This window comes from Alosa sapidissima, chromosome 7 (genome assembly GCF_018492685.1).
Source record: "Alosa sapidissima isolate fAloSap1 chromosome 7, fAloSap1.pri, whole genome shotgun sequence".
Classification (NCBI taxonomy): Eukaryota; Metazoa; Chordata; class Actinopteri; order Clupeiformes; family Clupeidae; genus Alosa; species Alosa sapidissima.
In genome coordinates, this window is record NC_055963.1 from 7590792 (window position 1) to 7607658 (window position 16867).

General features: G+C 50.6%; 1 protein-coding gene and 1 pseudogene across 1 annotated transcript in view; one reads left to right on the forward strand and one right to left on the reverse strand.

The window, feature by feature from the left end:
- The window catches only part of LOC121713258 (low-density lipoprotein receptor-related protein 1-like), a 118022-nt gene that overhangs the window by 83477 nt on the left and 17678 nt on the right, over window positions 1-16867 (forward strand). The window contains 19 exon segments of the mRNA XM_042097768.1: window positions 4693-4882; window positions 5395-5599; window positions 5785-5974; window positions 6275-6400; window positions 7669-7797; window positions 7996-8115; window positions 8288-8404; window positions 8578-8727; window positions 9005-9127; window positions 9774-9890; window positions 10093-10221; window positions 10743-10865; window positions 11107-11247; window positions 12501-12688; window positions 13564-13747; window positions 14146-14231; window positions 15145-15267; window positions 15677-15864; window positions 16000-16205. Of these exon segments, the coding sequence (XP_041953702.1) occupies window positions 4693-4882; window positions 5395-5599; window positions 5785-5974; window positions 6275-6400; window positions 7669-7797; window positions 7996-8115; window positions 8288-8404; window positions 8578-8727; window positions 9005-9127; window positions 9774-9890; window positions 10093-10221; window positions 10743-10865; window positions 11107-11247; window positions 12501-12688; window positions 13564-13747; window positions 14146-14231; window positions 15145-15267; window positions 15677-15864; window positions 16000-16205 (2835 nt within the window).
- LOC121714194 lies at window positions 175-1703 on the reverse strand (annotated as a pseudogene).

Below are 16867 nucleotides of genomic sequence, written 5' to 3' on the forward strand. Positions count from 1 at the left end.
ACTGACAGGTAGGAGAGGGTGCCGAGACCTGCTCTCCAGAGCCACATCTCTTCTCTGTAATTACAGGCAAAATTGAGAACAAATGATGCTTGATCCAGTTAAAACCCTCCAGAGCAGACTCACTCGGTCGCCATTTTTGTTCCTGTCACACACAATCAAACTTTAATTTGCATGTTACATTTTCCAGCCAACGCAAGAATGGAGACAAAATAGACGTGAAATACTTTCGCCAAGTCCTCAGAGAAGTCACATTATACATACAGACTGATTACAAAACAAAACTTCAGTGATCGTATAACAGTCCTGCCAGAACAAAACTTCAGTGATCGTATAACAGTCCTGCCAGTGCTGAGCATATTGCCCTGCATGGAGATGTGTAGTTGGTATAATACATTATATTGTCTGACAGTTAATGCATAATCCAGCCATTACTGCAATGATAAAACCAGGGACACATTCCAGTCCCTCCCTTAACAGGAAATGAGATATCCACAGTCCGTTGCATAGCTGTCGATGCAGCAAAGAGCGCTTGTGTCGGGAGGCTTCTTCCTCTATCCGTGAGGCGGCGGTGTCTCCAGCTCCACGGGGTTGAACGGCTGTACCGTGTCGCGGCCCGGTAGGGGGCAGTAATCCCAGCATGCCTTGCAGTCGCGACTGCGGTGCCAGCTCAGGCCTAGCAGCTCCTGGCGGAACTTGTGCGACATGAAGACGTAGAGCACGGGGTTGGCCACGGTGGAGGAGGACGCCAGCAGACGGGCGAAGATGGCGAAGCCGCGGTAGTGGGGCGAGCTGGCGGTCCGCCAGCCCACCAGCAGGAACATGAGCACGTACGAGGGCAGCCAGCAGATGGTGAAGACCAGCACCAGCAGAGCGGACGTCTGGGTCACCTGGCTCTGGTAGCGCTCCAGCTGTGGCGCGCGTCCGTGGCGGCTGGTCCGGCGCAGGAAGCAGTAGATCTTGGCGTACATGAGGACGATGACGGCCAGCGGCAGCGCGAAGGCCACCAGGAAGAGCGCGACGCTGTAGACCAGCTGGCTCTGGTCGGAGAGGAAGGCGAAGCAGTGGACGGGGCCCATCACGGTGCCCACGGCGCGGATGGCGAACTGCGGCGCGGCAAGCGCGCACGCCGGCACCCACAGCAGCGCGGCGGCGACACCCAGCCAGCGGCCGGCCCACCAGCGCCCCCCGAAGGCCCACGCCGGGTGCACCACCGTCAGGTAGCGTGACACGGCCAGCGCCGACATTGTGAAGACGCTGGCCGCGTTGCAGGCCACGCCCAGGAAGCTGACGCACTTGCACAGGAGGTTGCCGAAGGGCCAGGTGCCCAGGGCGATGGCGGCGGTGTGGAAGGGAAGGCAGGTGAGCAGCAGCAGGTCGGACGCGCTCAGCGCCAGCAGCAGCGTGTCGGTGCCGTGCGCCGGCCCGGCCCCCCCCCCTCCTCCTCCTCCTCCTTCTCGCCAGGACGAAGATCACCAGCGAGTGGCCCGTGACGCCCGTCAGCATGATGAGCGCGTCCAGCGTGGGCACCAGCAGCTGCTGCGTGTCCCAGTCCATCCTGCTGCGCGCAGCGCCGCTGGCGTTCCCGCCGCCGGACCCGTTAACGGCTCCCGCCTCGCTCATGCCGATCTGGCTTCCTCAGCGTCTGATGCTAACGTGGCTAATTAGTCTGACCACTGTTGGAACGAGGACTGCAGAGGACCTCCCTCCCCCCCTCTCCCTCTCACACGCCCTTTCCCACTTGCGCACTACGGTGATAATTTCCCCACTCTCACGCTGCTACTGCTTCAAGCGGCGCCAGCTCACTAATTGGAGTGTCGACGTGGTCATAACACCGTTTGCTAGACACGTTTTCACGGGCAGCGTCTGGACACTATGTCCATTCCGTTCGCGTCCACAAGGTTTTTTTACGATCTGTATTCCCAGTTATGAGCAGTTAGCGCACACTCACACACACACTCACACATCACACTCCCTGAGGTGTGCCTTCATCGACCAGTTTCCGTCGGTTTCTAATTCTGGTCGGTCGTCGGCAGATAACAGGTGGAAAGTATTAAGCTCTCATCATGTAATGTTTACTCTCTCCAGGTCCTCCTGCGTCCAGCGAACAGCGAGTCCAGGAACATTAGATTTAATCCAGAGACGTTTCTTTCTAAATTATCCCGAAAGTGCTTTCATGTGTCTTGGCAGCGTGTTGCATGTAAATTTCATTGACGTGCGGTAAAAAAAAGAAATTAAATAGAAGTATCGAAGCCCAGACACCCACTGTGCTGCACCGTTATTGATTTTTCTGAAACCAGGCAACGGTGTAGAGAAGTCCTTCCCCTGGACGCCCACTGCCCGGCCGCATTAAAATCGGTCAATTCTACTTGATGCTGAGTGCTCGTCCTGACTCTCCTGTCGTCTGCCCACAAGAGTCTCTCCAGATGTGTGTGTCCTCACCATGTCCCTCACAGATTCCCGTGGTGGTGTGCGTGTGTGTTTTTTGGAGTGTGTTTGTGTGTCTGAGTCATGGTAGATAATCCAGCCTCCCAACCTCTTTGTTGCCAGGTTGGAGTGCTGTCCTCAACGGCACACACACACACACACACACACACACACACACACACACACACACACACACACACACACACACCTTTTGTTTGCTTACAACCAGGAAGCCTGGGATGAGGAGGAGCAATACACATACACTGATTGGCAATACACACACATTATGGTCATATGCGCGCACACACACACACACACACACAAGCACACACACAACTCACAAGCACAAACTCTTCGAACATGTGTGCAGCACTTCCTCATACATTATGAGCTGGATTCTTTGTCAATGTGATCAAGAGTGCATTGTGCATAGTGAGGGTTTCAGCCTTGACCTCTGGCCATGCTGAATACTGATTAAGCTGCTCAGTACCAGTTCACCTCCCTCATGTGTGTTCCCTTTGTGCGGGTCACTCACCAAGCACCCCTACCCAGGGTGGTGGGCAGAACCACGGACAAAACCATACTGTTCCTCATGTACCTGCCCTCGACTGGACGTGACATAACCAGCAGGGCTGTCTTGCGTAATGGCTCCACTCCTTCAGCTCAGCTGAGCACAGCATTGTTCACGAGGCGAAAGCGCTCTGACCAGCGTCCTTTTATTGACTTCGGTCAGAGGCTGGGGACGTTCGGGCTCGTTACAGTGTCCCGAGAGTGGCCGTAAAATGTGGGTCCACGCCATGACGTGGGCGGCTGGGGGCTTCCAAATGGACTCGTCGGTTTACCCTGCGGATCCCAGGTGTTGCGCCACTCCTTCCGAGGCCCCCAGCGAATGTCCGCCATCATAGTGGACAAACAAACGCCGGCTCAGATAAGAGCGAGGAGGAGCGAGGCGGCGGATGCTTTTAGCACAGTGGGAGTTGACCAAAATGAAAAGCTTTTGCTGGAAGTTGACCTCGTCACCCTGACCCTGTGTTCCCGTGGCGACTGAAGCACTTCCAGAAGCGCGCTCTTCCTGGAATAACAAGTGGCCCTGAATCCAACACATCCACGGGGAGCAGTGCTTGTGTGCTAAGGCAGTGGGCCATGAAATGACAGGATGATACTGAGTCTTTAAACACACTCCAGAAACAGCAGGCAGAGCCAACACACACACATGCACCCACCCACACGCACGTACACACGCGCACACACACACACACACACACACACACACACACACACTTGAATGTATGCAAACACTAACCCTTTACATGGTTACACACAGACACACACACACAAACTTTGAGATGTGCCGTGATGATCAGCATGCAAGCACATTCACAAAACGCTGTGGCTTTAATCTCTTGCCAAGACCTCCAGCCACATACACAAACACAGCGGAAAGAAGGCACCACATAAAAGTGTACATGAGTCTTCCATACACAATCACGCACACGCACACATGCACATGCACGCACACGCACACATGCACATGCACGCACACACACACACACACACAAACACACGCACACAAACACACACACACACGCACACACACACACGCACACACACACATGCACACACGCACACAAACACGCACACACACACACACACACACACACACACACACACAGAGCCCTCTCCTCCTTCACAGTTTGATTGGGACAGGCAGCGAGTGTGTGAGCCAGCGGCGTACCCCTCTGCCACTGATCCGTCTGGAGCGGCCGGCAAGTGGGCCACCGTCCAGCACCGAGAGCCATCAGAGCGTCAGACGGGCCTCACGCTCTTCCAAGGCCCGGGGGCCTGGTGGTGGTGGTGTGTGTGTGTGTGTGTGTGTGTGTGTGTGTGTGTGTGTGTGTGTGTGTGTGTGTGTAGGGGGGGGGGGGGGGGGCGTCTTTGCTGGAGAGAAGCCAGGGTGCTGGCACTTGGCCTGCGGAGAGAAATGAGCTGCATCTGCGGAGGGGGCTAGACAGGCAGACGTGGCCTTGGGGGGGCGGGGGGGTGCCCGCCGCTGCCGGACGCTGCTTACAGAGACTGAGCCGCAGCCCCCCCTCGAGGTGCCCTCTCCCCCGCAGCGCTGGGCCTGAAGGACGCCATGTCCTTGTCCTCACGTGTCCACCAGAGGAGACGCTGTGATGCTGTGTGTGTGGAGTTGTGTGTATGGAGCTGACCGACTCGGCTAATTGTACAACCTCGGTTGTTCACTGTTCTCTTTCCTCTCTCCTGCAGATGTGGGTTCGGTGGAGGGTCTGGCGTATCACCGCGCGTGGGACACCCTGTACTGGACCAGCTACACCACCTCCACTATTACCCGCCACACGGTGGACCAGAGCCGCCCGGGGGCCTTCGAGCGTGACACCGTGGTCACCATGTCCAGCGACGACCACCCACGAGCGTTTGTGCTGGACGAGTGTCAGAAGTAAGTATCCATCGCAGCAGACCTTCTGCCTGTCGTCTTTATATAATCCTAATTCCCCAAGCTCTCTTCCAATATGCAGCATCCATAGAGCTTTGGTTTGTGTGTTCAGTAGTTCAGTAGGGTGTGTATTTCCACATTGTAGGACTATGAAACTGTATTTGACTTTGGTGATGGTCTTTAACTCCCGGGGGCAGCCGTGGCCTACTGGTTAGCACTTCGGACTTCTAACCGGAGGGTTGCCGGTTCGAACCCTGACCAGTAGGCACGGCTGAAGTGCCTTTGAGCAAGGCACCTAACCCCTCACTGCTCCCCGAGCGCCGCTGTTGTTGCAGGCAGCTCACTGCGCCGGGATTAGTGTGTGCTTCACCTCACTGTTTGCTGAGTGTGTTTCACTAATTCACGGATTGGGATAAATGCAGAGAACAAATTTCCCTCACGGGATCAAAAGAGTATATATACTTATACTTATACTTATACTTATACCCCCCCCCCCCCCCCCCCCCCTCCCCTAGTCTGATGTTCTGGACCAACTGGAACGAGCAGTCGCCCAGCATCATGCGCTCCTCGTTGGGGGGCGCCAACGTGCTGATCATCATCGGCACCGACATCCGCACCCCCAACGGCCTGGCCATCGACCACCGCGCCGAGAAGCTCTACTTCAGCGACGCCACACTGGACAAGATTGAGCGCTGTGAATATGATGGCAGCCATCGCATTGTGAGTTTATAAGTGTGTGTGTGTGTGTGTTTTGGGGAAGAAGAATCATTTTACAGATTTCTTCATAGCTGTGGGTTTATGTGTGTACACTATGTAAGTCTACACACATACCTTTTTAAGGGTGTCCAGTATGTGTAGCTGATCATTATCTGTGTGTGTGTGTGTGTGTGTGTGTGTGTGTGTAGGTGGTGCTGAAGAACGAGCCGGTGCATCCGTTTGGGCTGGCGGTGTACGCGGACTACATCTTCTGGACGGACTGGGTGCGGCGGGCGGTGCTGAGGGCCGACACGGACGGCAGGGACCTGAAGGTGCTGCGCGCGGACATCCCTCAGCAGCCCATGGGCATCATCGCCGTGGCCAACGACACCAACAGCTGTAAGACCGACACACACACACAGTCACACACGCACCCTCACACACACTCAAATTAACCTTGAAAATGTGTGTTTGCTTAGATTTACATTGACATTTACATTTACATGTCATTTGCATTTCTATTTCAATGCAGCATTTTGTGCAATTCTAAATGCCCCAAAGATATTATGATAGTGTGTGATGTATTCACTTGGGTTTGCATATTAGGCATTTTATGAAGGATCACAGCTTGCTTGACCTTTACTTTGGACACATCTCAGCAGGTAACCTCTCTCACTCCCTCTCCATTTCTCCCTGAAGGTGAATTCTCCCCATGCCACAACAACAATGGTGGCTGCCAGGACCTGTGTCTCCTCACTGCAGATGGCCGGGTCAACTGCAGCTGCAGAGGAGACCGCAAGCTCCTGCCTGACCAGTCATGCGTCGGTAAGAGAGAGGGAACAAATGAGCGAGAGAGGGGGAAAAAAAAGGGTTGTGAGAAAGAGAGAGAGAAAGAGGCAGAGGAAGGAAAACAGAGAGGCCATTATGAGTGTGAATTACAAGTAAACACACATTTGCAGCTGGCGCTATGGCAACAGAGTAATTAGCCTCGTTAGGCCCTTGTCAAATATTTATCCATGTTGTTTGAGAGGTTGAAGATGGAGTCTTGTGGTTTCAGATGTTGTGCATTTGAGTATACATCCCTGTTAGCTCACCAAATATGTAATGAAATATAAATATTGAGAGTGTGTGTTTGATTATGTTACCTAGTAGTGAAGATAATAGTACCGAAGTACCGAAGCCATGACGTAGCGTTGTCAAGGCAATCATTTCTAAATTGGGATCTAAACAAATCAATCTAACCATAGTTGTGACCATAGCGGTGGCTTTCTAATTCTTAATCTATTTGAATAGCGTTGCCAAGATTTTAGTATAATTGTTTTACACTGTAGGAATCGCATTCTACAACATATATTCATACCAACACAACCAAAATTGTTTAGGTTTTATTTTGGCATGGGTTTTGTTACGGAATACCGTCACTACAGTTGAGTATGTGCTCTGACTGCCATACCAACGAGCCTTGCTTTTTGGCGTTGCGGTCAAGCTGCAGGTTTAGTGCCCCGGAGACCCGGGTTCAAGACCGGGTGGGGTCACTGCTCTCTCCCTTCGCTACAGGTTTCCTCCATAAAAGAGAGCTGCATATAACTTCACTGCATGAATTGCCACCATATTGGCCTTTATTGACACACCGGACACCAACGGCAGCACACTTGGCACAGATAAAAGGCTTGCTAGCATGGGAACGCCTGTCTTTTGGTGATTGTAATTGCTGATGTTGTTTTTTGAATGTTAGGGTGGGGTGGTCTCACCCAGGTCTCAGAACTGTGTATTGTGTAGTCTTGGTGATGTGCTGTCTTTTCAATGGCCATTGTGTTCATATGTCCCTCACATAATAATATACCATGAAAATGAATGTAAAGATGATACCAATATTAGTTGCCCTAGGACGTGTTTTCAAAGTAGCTTTTTAAATATTGTCTAAAGATTTCTTTTATGTTTATTGGCCTACTTGTTCTAAATACGTCAGTTCCTAACAACACATTAATGTGAGCACTTATATTTCATCCTGTTGTATATCCGTGACTGGATGTAGAGCATGAGTCATTGTGAGGCTCAATCCAGCAATCATTCTCTTCACTGTGTGATTCCAGCCCAGAACATGTCCTGCAGCAGTGTGGATAACTTTGAGTGCGGGAACGGAGACTGCATCGACTACAGCCTCACCTGCGATGGCAGACCCCACTGCAAGGACAAGTCTGACGAGAAGCAGTCATACTGTGGTAAGGCTCGTGAGAGTGTGTGTGTGTGTGTGTGCGTGTGTGTTTTTTTCAGAAAAATACGGTGAGCGAGATTGAGAAAATACACTTATGTGTGCTAAGGACATCTTTACTTGTACACATGCACACAAGTCATAATGGTGCATTTCTCTGTGTTTGTCAACTGTTGGATGACCCCGTGTTCTGGTGTGTTCTCCCCAGCTAACCGTGTGTGTAAGAAGGGCTTCCGGCGCTGTGCCAACGGACGCTGCATTGGGCTGCCGGTCTGGTGTGACGGCACTGACGACTGTGGAGACCGCTCCGATGAGCTGCACTGCAATGGTAACGACCTGCCCAGCCTCGCAGTGGACTGTCCCAGCACTGCATGGAGCCGATCAGAACGCCTAATTTGAGTGTGTGTCTCTCTCCCTCTCTCTCTCTCTCTCTGTGTGTGTGTGTGTGTGTGTGTGTGTGTGTGTGTGTGTGTGTGTGTGTGTGTGTGTGTGTGTCACAGTGACCCTCTGTGCTGCTGGGGAGTTCCAGTGTGCCTCGGCTACAGGCTGCATCGCCAACTCCACCCGCTGCAACCAGGTGGTGGACTGTGAGGACGCCAGTGATGAGATGAACTGCAGTGAGTTCACACACACACACACACACACACACACATACACATTCTGGCCTTAAGGGTTCTCCTCTCCCAAATATTACAGATGGTTTAATGTTCATCTGATAAATACAGACCATTTGAAAACACACACACACACACACACAAACAAACACAGAGCTCTGCTGTTGTGTGTTCAGGTCCAACGGACTGCTCCAGTTATTACCGGCGGGGTGTGAAGGAGTCGACGTTCCAGCGCTGTGAGAAGACCACCCTGTGTTACGCCTCCTCCTGGGTGTGTGACGGCTCCAACGACTGTGGAGACTGGTCTGATGAGAGAAACTGTCCTGGTGAGACACACACACTCTCACACACCCTCTCACTCAAACACTCTCACTCTCACTCTCACACACACACTCTCACTCACTCACTCTCTCTCTCTCTCTCTCTCTCTCTCTCTGTTTCTCACACACACACTGATTTAATTGATTTTCATGCATTAGTCATTATCAAAGTTTGCAGTAATACAATTGAATCCCAGAATGCATATTTGGTTTTATATATGTGTGTGTGTTTCAGATGATGTGCATTCACTTTTGTGTGTGTGTGTGTGTGTGCCGTGTACAGATAAGAAGAAGTTGAAGTGTCCAGTGAACTTCTTTGCTTGTCCGAGTGGACGCTGCATCCCTATGAGCTGGACATGTGACAAGGAGAAAGACTGTGAGAACGGCGCGGACGAAACCCACTGTGGTCAGTCTCTCTTAGTGACCCCCCCCCCGCCTCTCTGCTGCATCTACACAGCTCCCTTTTCTCTTGGGTCACTCACTCTCTGTGTCCCCACTCGGTCCACCCGTGTCTGGGTGTGCGTGTGTGACGTTTCGCTGCTCTGCTGCTGCCTGCTCTGTGTTTTGTGTTTCTCCGCATCACCCCAGCGAATGTGTGTGCCTTCAGAGCCGGCCCAGCTGTCTGGAGTAGAGCCCACTCACAGCCCCACCACGGCCGCCGCCCTCACACCCACCTCCCTGCTGTTGTTTACCCCCCCTGTGTGTGTGTGTATGTTTGCATGCATGCATGCGTGTGTGTGTGTGTGTGTCTGTGTGTGTGCTTATTAGTGTGTGCTGGTGGTGGTGGTGGGAGGTTTCTCTCCTGGCTGGGCCTGGCTCTGTTCCGCTGTGCTGTGCTGTGCTGTGCTGTGCTGTGCTGTGCTGTGCTGTGCTCTGCTGTGCTCTCCCTCATCAGGGGCTCTGGTGCCTGATTAGAGAAGCTGGTGGCGGCGCAGCCAAATCAGCCTCTCACTCTCTAGTGAAGACCTCTGTGCTTTTGTGATGGCTTGCTGTGGAGCACTGTTTAGTGGTTCTAACGTGTGCTTGTTTGTTGTGTGTGTGTGTGTGTTTAGATAAGTTCTGCACGCCCACACAGTTTGAGTGTGGCAACCATCGCTGTATCCAGAGCACCTGGGTGTGTGACGGGCAGGACGACTGTGGAGACGGGTCAGATGAGGGCGCCAAGTGCAGTGAGTTTCAACGTCTTTGTGTGTGTGTGTGTGTTTGTACCTATTTCTGCAATGGGATTTCTGGAGTTAAAGGTCTCATTTGTCATTCTACTTGAGAACTAAAGAGATACTATTACATTTTAGGCATTAACAAGGCGTTGATCCTTGACTTCATCATCAATCTGGTTGTGTGTGTGTGTGTGTGTGTGTGTGGTTTCCACAGGCACAAAGACGTGCAGTCCAGAGACGTTCCAGTGCCCAGGGTCGTACATATGTGTGCCTCAGCACTGGAAGTGTGATGGAGACAAGGACTGTCCTGACGGAGCTGACGAGAGCATCAAGGCAGGCTGCAGTAAGTTACGCACACACATGCTCACGCACGCACACACACACACACTATTAATACATACATGTTTAATCATTTGCACATTTGCAGTGAGTTACACACACACACATGCTCATGTGTACACACACACACAAACTATTAATACATACATGTTTATTGATTTGCACATTTGCTGTGAGTTACACACACACACACATGCTCATGTACACACACGCACGCTATTAATACATACATGTTTAATCATTTGCACATTTGCAGTGAGTTACACACACACTCACTCACACACATGCTCATGCACACACACACACACACACACACACACACACACACACACACACACTATTAATACAGTACATGTTTAATCATTTGCACATTTGCCAACAAACACAAATTTAAATTCAATGCAGTACACTCACACACAGGTTTGTGAGAGACATGCACATATGGCTAGTCAAGAGATGTGCTCATGTTTGGCCTCCGTAATACACCCCCCCCCCCCCCCCCCCAACTCTCTCTCTCCTCGGCAGCCTACAATAACACGTGTGATGAGAACGAGTTCATGTGCCAGGACAAGAACTGCATCCCCAAGCAGTTTGTGTGTGACCATGACCTGGACTGCCCCGATGGCTCAGATGAGTCCGTAGAGTGCGGTGAGTGTTTGGGTGGTCTCTGTGTGTGTGTGTGTGTGACTTTGTCTCATCTGTGAGGTGTTTTGTTCTGAAGTGAAGCATATTGGGTGCGTGTGTTATGTTGTAGTGATCTGCATGTGTGTATGCATATATATACACTATAAACGATCAACACACACACGCACTCAAATGCACTCACATACGTAGAGAAAGCACCACCTGAGAATTGATTATGAAGTCTAATGTTTATTTGTGTGTGTAGAGTACTCCACGTGTGGTCCTGATGAGTTCCGCTGTGCTAACGGCCGCTGCCTGAAGCGGAAGAGCTGGGAGTGTGATGGAGAGCCTGACTGCTACGACAGCTCAGACGAGGCCCCCAAGAACCCCCACTGCACTGAAACAGGTCAGCAGAGCAACACACACACACTCCACAGCTGTTCTCACTTACACTCTCTAGTTCTCTTCCTTGTTCTGTATCTGTTCCTCCGTGTCTAATTGGTCACCCATGCACACCTCTCAGTAATGTGGTGTGCTAGCCCATCACAGCCTTTTCTCTGTCCTTGTAAGACCCGCGTGGTTTGCAGTGGTACCCACACCATTGCTGCGTTAATGCTTTTGTACATGTGTGTCTGGTCATGTAGAGTGTGTGTGTGTGTGTTTGTGTGTGTGTGTGTGTTTATGTAATGGGTCATTTGAAGGTAAATATCCCTGAATCATAAATATTGTGTGTGTGTGTGTGTGTGTGTGAGAGCTTTTTAATGTGGCGGTACTCCGGCTGTCTAATGTGCGGTGTGCAGCAGTCTGATGAAAGCCAATTCACCGGCCCATTAATGTTCCCAGAAACCCAGCACACATTAGCTAAGCTCCCTCCCTCTCTCTCTCGCTCTCTCTCTCTCTTTTTTTCTCTCTCTCTCCCTCTCTCCCTCTCCCTCTCTCGCTCTCTCTCTCTCTCTCTCTCTCTCTCTCTCTCTCATACACACTCATTCACTTTGATGGAGATCAAAGTTTTCATTGTTTGATTTGAGAGAAAGCAAGCAACATTTTTCTGTGAGCCAAGGAAAGTGTGTCTTTGTGTGTGTGTATGTGTATGTGTATGTGTGTGTGTGTGTGTGTGTGTGTGGTAAAGAAATAAGCAGTTTAATTTCTCTCTGGGTCTTCTGGGCCTAATCTTCCAACTCTTCCTCCTGGAGATCTGCTCTCCTGCTGAGTTGAATTAGAGCCCCATAATGCACCTGATTTAGGCCCCGGGGCCTTCAGGAGTGTTCAGACATCACAACTAATACCAGTGGACATTTAGATCCCTGGCTGGACCTGTATGCAGGACAAGGCTACCTCCGCTAGTTACTATCCAGGGTTATGTTTCAAACTGGTGGGGGGCGCTGTGGCGCAGCAGGCTACAGCGCCCGTACCATGTACATGCAGGTCTGAGTGCCCACGGGGACCCAGGTTCGAATCCGACCTGCGGTCATTTCCCCGATCTCACCCCATCTCTCTCTCCCACTTACTTCCTGTCACTCTTCTCTGTCCTGTCCAATAAAGGCAAAAAAGCCCAAAAAATATACTTAAATAAACTGTTATCGGTCTCATTTGGGAGAATGAAAAGTTGACCTCCGAATGACCCTCATCATCGCTCAAGCCCTGCTCTTGTGGTCACAGGCAAGAGCTGCAATGACACGGCCTACATGTGCAACAACAAGAAGTGTGTGAACGAGACGCTGCTGTGTGACAACAAGGACGACTGTGGGGACGGCTCCGACGAGCTCAACTGCTACGTCAACGAGTGCGCCCTCGCCCACCTCAGTGGATGCTCCCAGCAGTGCGAAGACCTCAAGATCGGCTTCAAGGTGTGTGTGTGTGTGTGTGTGTGTGTGTGTGTGTGTGTGTGTGTATGTCACTTTTCACTGTATTCATACTTTTTTCATACATTTTTTTGCTGTGACCACAATTTCAGTGTTCCTACTTATATGTAAATAAGTAAGTAGGATGTAATGAACTTATATATTTGTACTGGAATGAGGTACGCTTACCTTTAGGAACAGGGATGCACTTTGTTTGATTGATAGACAGGTTTGAGAGCTGCGGGGGGAAGATTATGATGTATAGGGGTTACTGCACGTAAATACTCACTTGATTTTATATCCACAATGGCCGTTTGGGAATGATTTGTAAGTGAATGTGGAAGACTGAGGACCTGCCAAAATCTTTTTGAGATGCATAAACATTTATATTCATCTATCCCTTATAAGGCCTTTGGTAATAATCTGCGGGTTGTAATGCTCATAAAAATAGTCATTTCAGAGGAAGTGGCTATAGTTGTAGTTGCCAGGAGCGTGTAGGCTCCAGTGCTGTCTCCAGACCTGCTCCTCTGGCTGCCACACACACACACACACACACACACACACACACACACGCTGTCTCCAGACCTGCTCCTCTGGCTGCCACGGAGGCGGAGTGGGCCGTGCCATGAGTGGAGCTGACGGGGGATCAGGTCGTGCCGGATGAGTACCCACCCGTCAGTGGCGCTCTGAAGGAACCGTGTGCCAGCTGTCAGGCCTCTCAGTGCCAGTCAGCCGAGTGCCAGCGATGACTGGCAGAGAGGGTGGAGGTGGGGGGAGTGCTGTGATGGGTATAAGTCAGAGCATCTGATGTGGATGTGTCAGACAGTGCTCTGAGTGTGAGTGTGAGTGTCTTACTGATGCACCCCTCTTCCCCCCCACAGTGCCGCTGTCAAACTGGCTTCCGGCTGAAGGACGATGGGAAGACGTGTGTGGACATAGACGAGTGCACGACCAGCTACCCCTGCACCCAGCGCTGCGTCAACACCCACGGCAGCTACCATTGCCTCTGTGTGGAAGGCTTCCAGCTCCTGCCTGACGACCCCACCACCTGCAAATCCACCTCCGGTAAGGAAGTGTGTGTGTACGTGTGTGTGTGTGTCTCCAGCCCCAGCAGGAAGGTCACCTCAGGTGTGTGTAGCCATGCATAATCATCAGCAGATATCACATGAGTCCTGTGTTGGCAATCAGGAAAAAAAAAAAAAAACATTTTCACTGAGTGGTAGTAAGCTTTGATGCTGCCATGTTCCATGGGCAGCCATAGTGCATGTGTTTGTGTGTACCACAGGCCTCACTGGGCTCTCTTTGTTTACTCATCAGTCGTCATGGCGCCCCCATGTCTGTTCTAAATCCAACAGTATGTCGTGACATGGCCTCTCTCTCTCTCTCACTCTCACTCTCACTCTCACTCTCTCTCTCACTCTCACTCTCACTCTCTCTCTCTCTCTGTGTGTGTTCCCATGTAGAGGAGGAACCCTTCCTGATCTTTGCCAACCGCTACTACCTGCGCAAGCTCAACTTGGACGGCACCAACTACACCCTGATCAAGCAGGTGAGGCCAGCAGGAGTGCTGAGTCATTGTTTCTCACTGCTGCACATTGACGACACACACACACACATACACACACTGCCTCTCTCTGATCAGATATACTAACACTGGTCTCTCTCTCTCACACATACACACACACTTTCAGTCAAAGTGACCTTCAAATGACGCAGTGTGTTTCAGATGTATTGCAGCGTCAGCTTGGAATGCCACAGGGGATTATGGGCATTTTAGCCAAATGTCGTTGGTTTGGGTGGGAAATTGGCCCTACCAGCAAGGACTGCTGTGAAGAGCAACACCAAGCACAGTTCAGTTCAATACGCATAATGCGGGACGCTGCAAACCCATACAGCATGTCTCTGAGAAAACCGGTCACTCTATAGCTTCTTATCAGTGTGCTACATTATAGGGCAGCTGGTGGGTTTAGGACAGGCATGTGGGGGACACTGTGAAGTCCACTATCCTCTAGCGCAGTGGTTATCAAATGGGTGTACGAGTACCCCTGGGGGTACGTGAAGGCACTCCAGGGGGTATGTGAGATTTTAAAATATACATATAATTTGCAAAATATAAAATCATTTGCAATACATTTAGTCATGGATTGTTAAAATGTAAAATGTTCAAAATAGTTTTTTTCCAAATGTTTGAATTTTGTATGTGTTTATCAGTTCCAAAGTTGAATAAATTAGACAGTGATGGCACAGTGCTCTTTTTTTAGTCTTTTTTTCTCAACTAAAAATGCTTTGCGCTGGTTAGGTGGTACTTGGCTGAAAAAATATTTCACAGGGGGTACATCACTGAAAAAAGGTTGAGAACTACTGCTCTAGGGCAAGGAGGTAAACATGAGTCATTTTACCTGTCCTGTGTGCAGCTGAAATTCAAAAGTGTGTGTGTGTGTGTGTGTGTTTGTGTGTCAAAGGGTCTGAATAATGCAGTGGCTCTGGACTTCCACTACGCTGAGCAGATGATCTACTGGACAGACGTGACCACACAGGGCAGCATGATCCGCCGCATGCCCATCAACGACAGCGACAACGTGCAGGTCAGAGCAGAGTGTACACACACACACACACACACACACACACACACACACACAGCACCATGACCAGTGTTCTGCTGCGCATACACACACACACACACACACACACACACACACAGCACCATGACCAGTGTTCTGCTGCGCACACACACACACAGCGCCATGACCAGTGTTCTGCTGCCAGTGTTTCCTGTCTCATCCTGTCCGGTCACTGTGGGCTTGCATTTCCATATTGTTGATTTGGCATTTGGGGCTTGTCAAAGCCGGTGGTCATTTCTTTCTTTGTAAATGAGTGTGACTCCTGTCTTTCTGTAACAGTGATTTTCTTTATTTCTGCGGCACAGAATGAGGTTGTTTTGTGGAATTTAGGGGAATTTAATTTCTCAAGCTAGTTTGCGTGTTGATTCTGCAGGTGCTTCACCGGACCTCTCTGAGCAACCCCGACGGCCTGGCGGTGGACTGGGTCGGGCTCAACCTCTACTGGTGCGATAAGGGCCGGGACACCATCGAGGTGTCAAAGTTGAACGGAGCGTACCGCACGGTCCTGGTCAACAGCGGCCTCAAGGAGCCCAGAGCTGTCGCCGTGGACGTCCGCAACGGGTAAGTGACCGAAGCAACACACGCACACGCGCACACACACACACACTCACACTCTCACACACACACACAGCAGCTACATTTCATTTCACTTCACGGCCACATAACAGCTTCCTAACAGAGCCTTGTGTCTGGCAGGTACCTGTACTGGTCAGACTGGGGCGATAACCCCCACATCGGACGCATCGGCATGGACGGCACCAACCGCAGCGTCATCGTCCAGGAGCGCATCACCTGGCCCAACGGGCTCACTCTGGACTTCATCAATGACCGCATCTACTGGGCCGACGCTCGCGAGGACTACATCGAGTTCGCCAGCCTGGACGGCACCAACCGACACATCGGTCAGTTGGTGCAAAAGCTAATCCACACACCCTAATCCACACACACACTCATGAATAGTCACCCACATGAATAGTCACCCACATGAATAGTCACACTCATATCTGTGTCCCTTGCTGCAGTCACATGATGAGTTGGAGCACATCCACATCCATATCTATAACCACATCTATAACCACATCTATATCCATATCTATATCCATATCTATATCCACATCCATATCTATATCATATCCATATCTATATCCACATCAATATCTATATATCTATATCCACATCCATATCCATATCCATATCTATATCCATATCTATATCCACATCTATATCCATATCTATATCCACATCAATATCCACATCCATATCTATATATCTATATTCATATCTATATCCATATCTATATCCACATCCATACCTATAACTATATCTATGTCCATATCCATATCCATATCTATGTCCATATCTATGTCTATATCCATATCTATGTCCATATCTATGTCTATATCTATGTCCCACTCCTCCAGCATGTCCCACTGATGAGCACCAGCATTCCAGCTCTGTGTCTGTGTCTCTTTTGCTCTCTCCATCTTGTGCTCCCCTAGTGAGCTTTAACATTGACCAGTACAACAATAGTGTGTGTGTGTGTGTGTGTGTCATGTGCCGGATG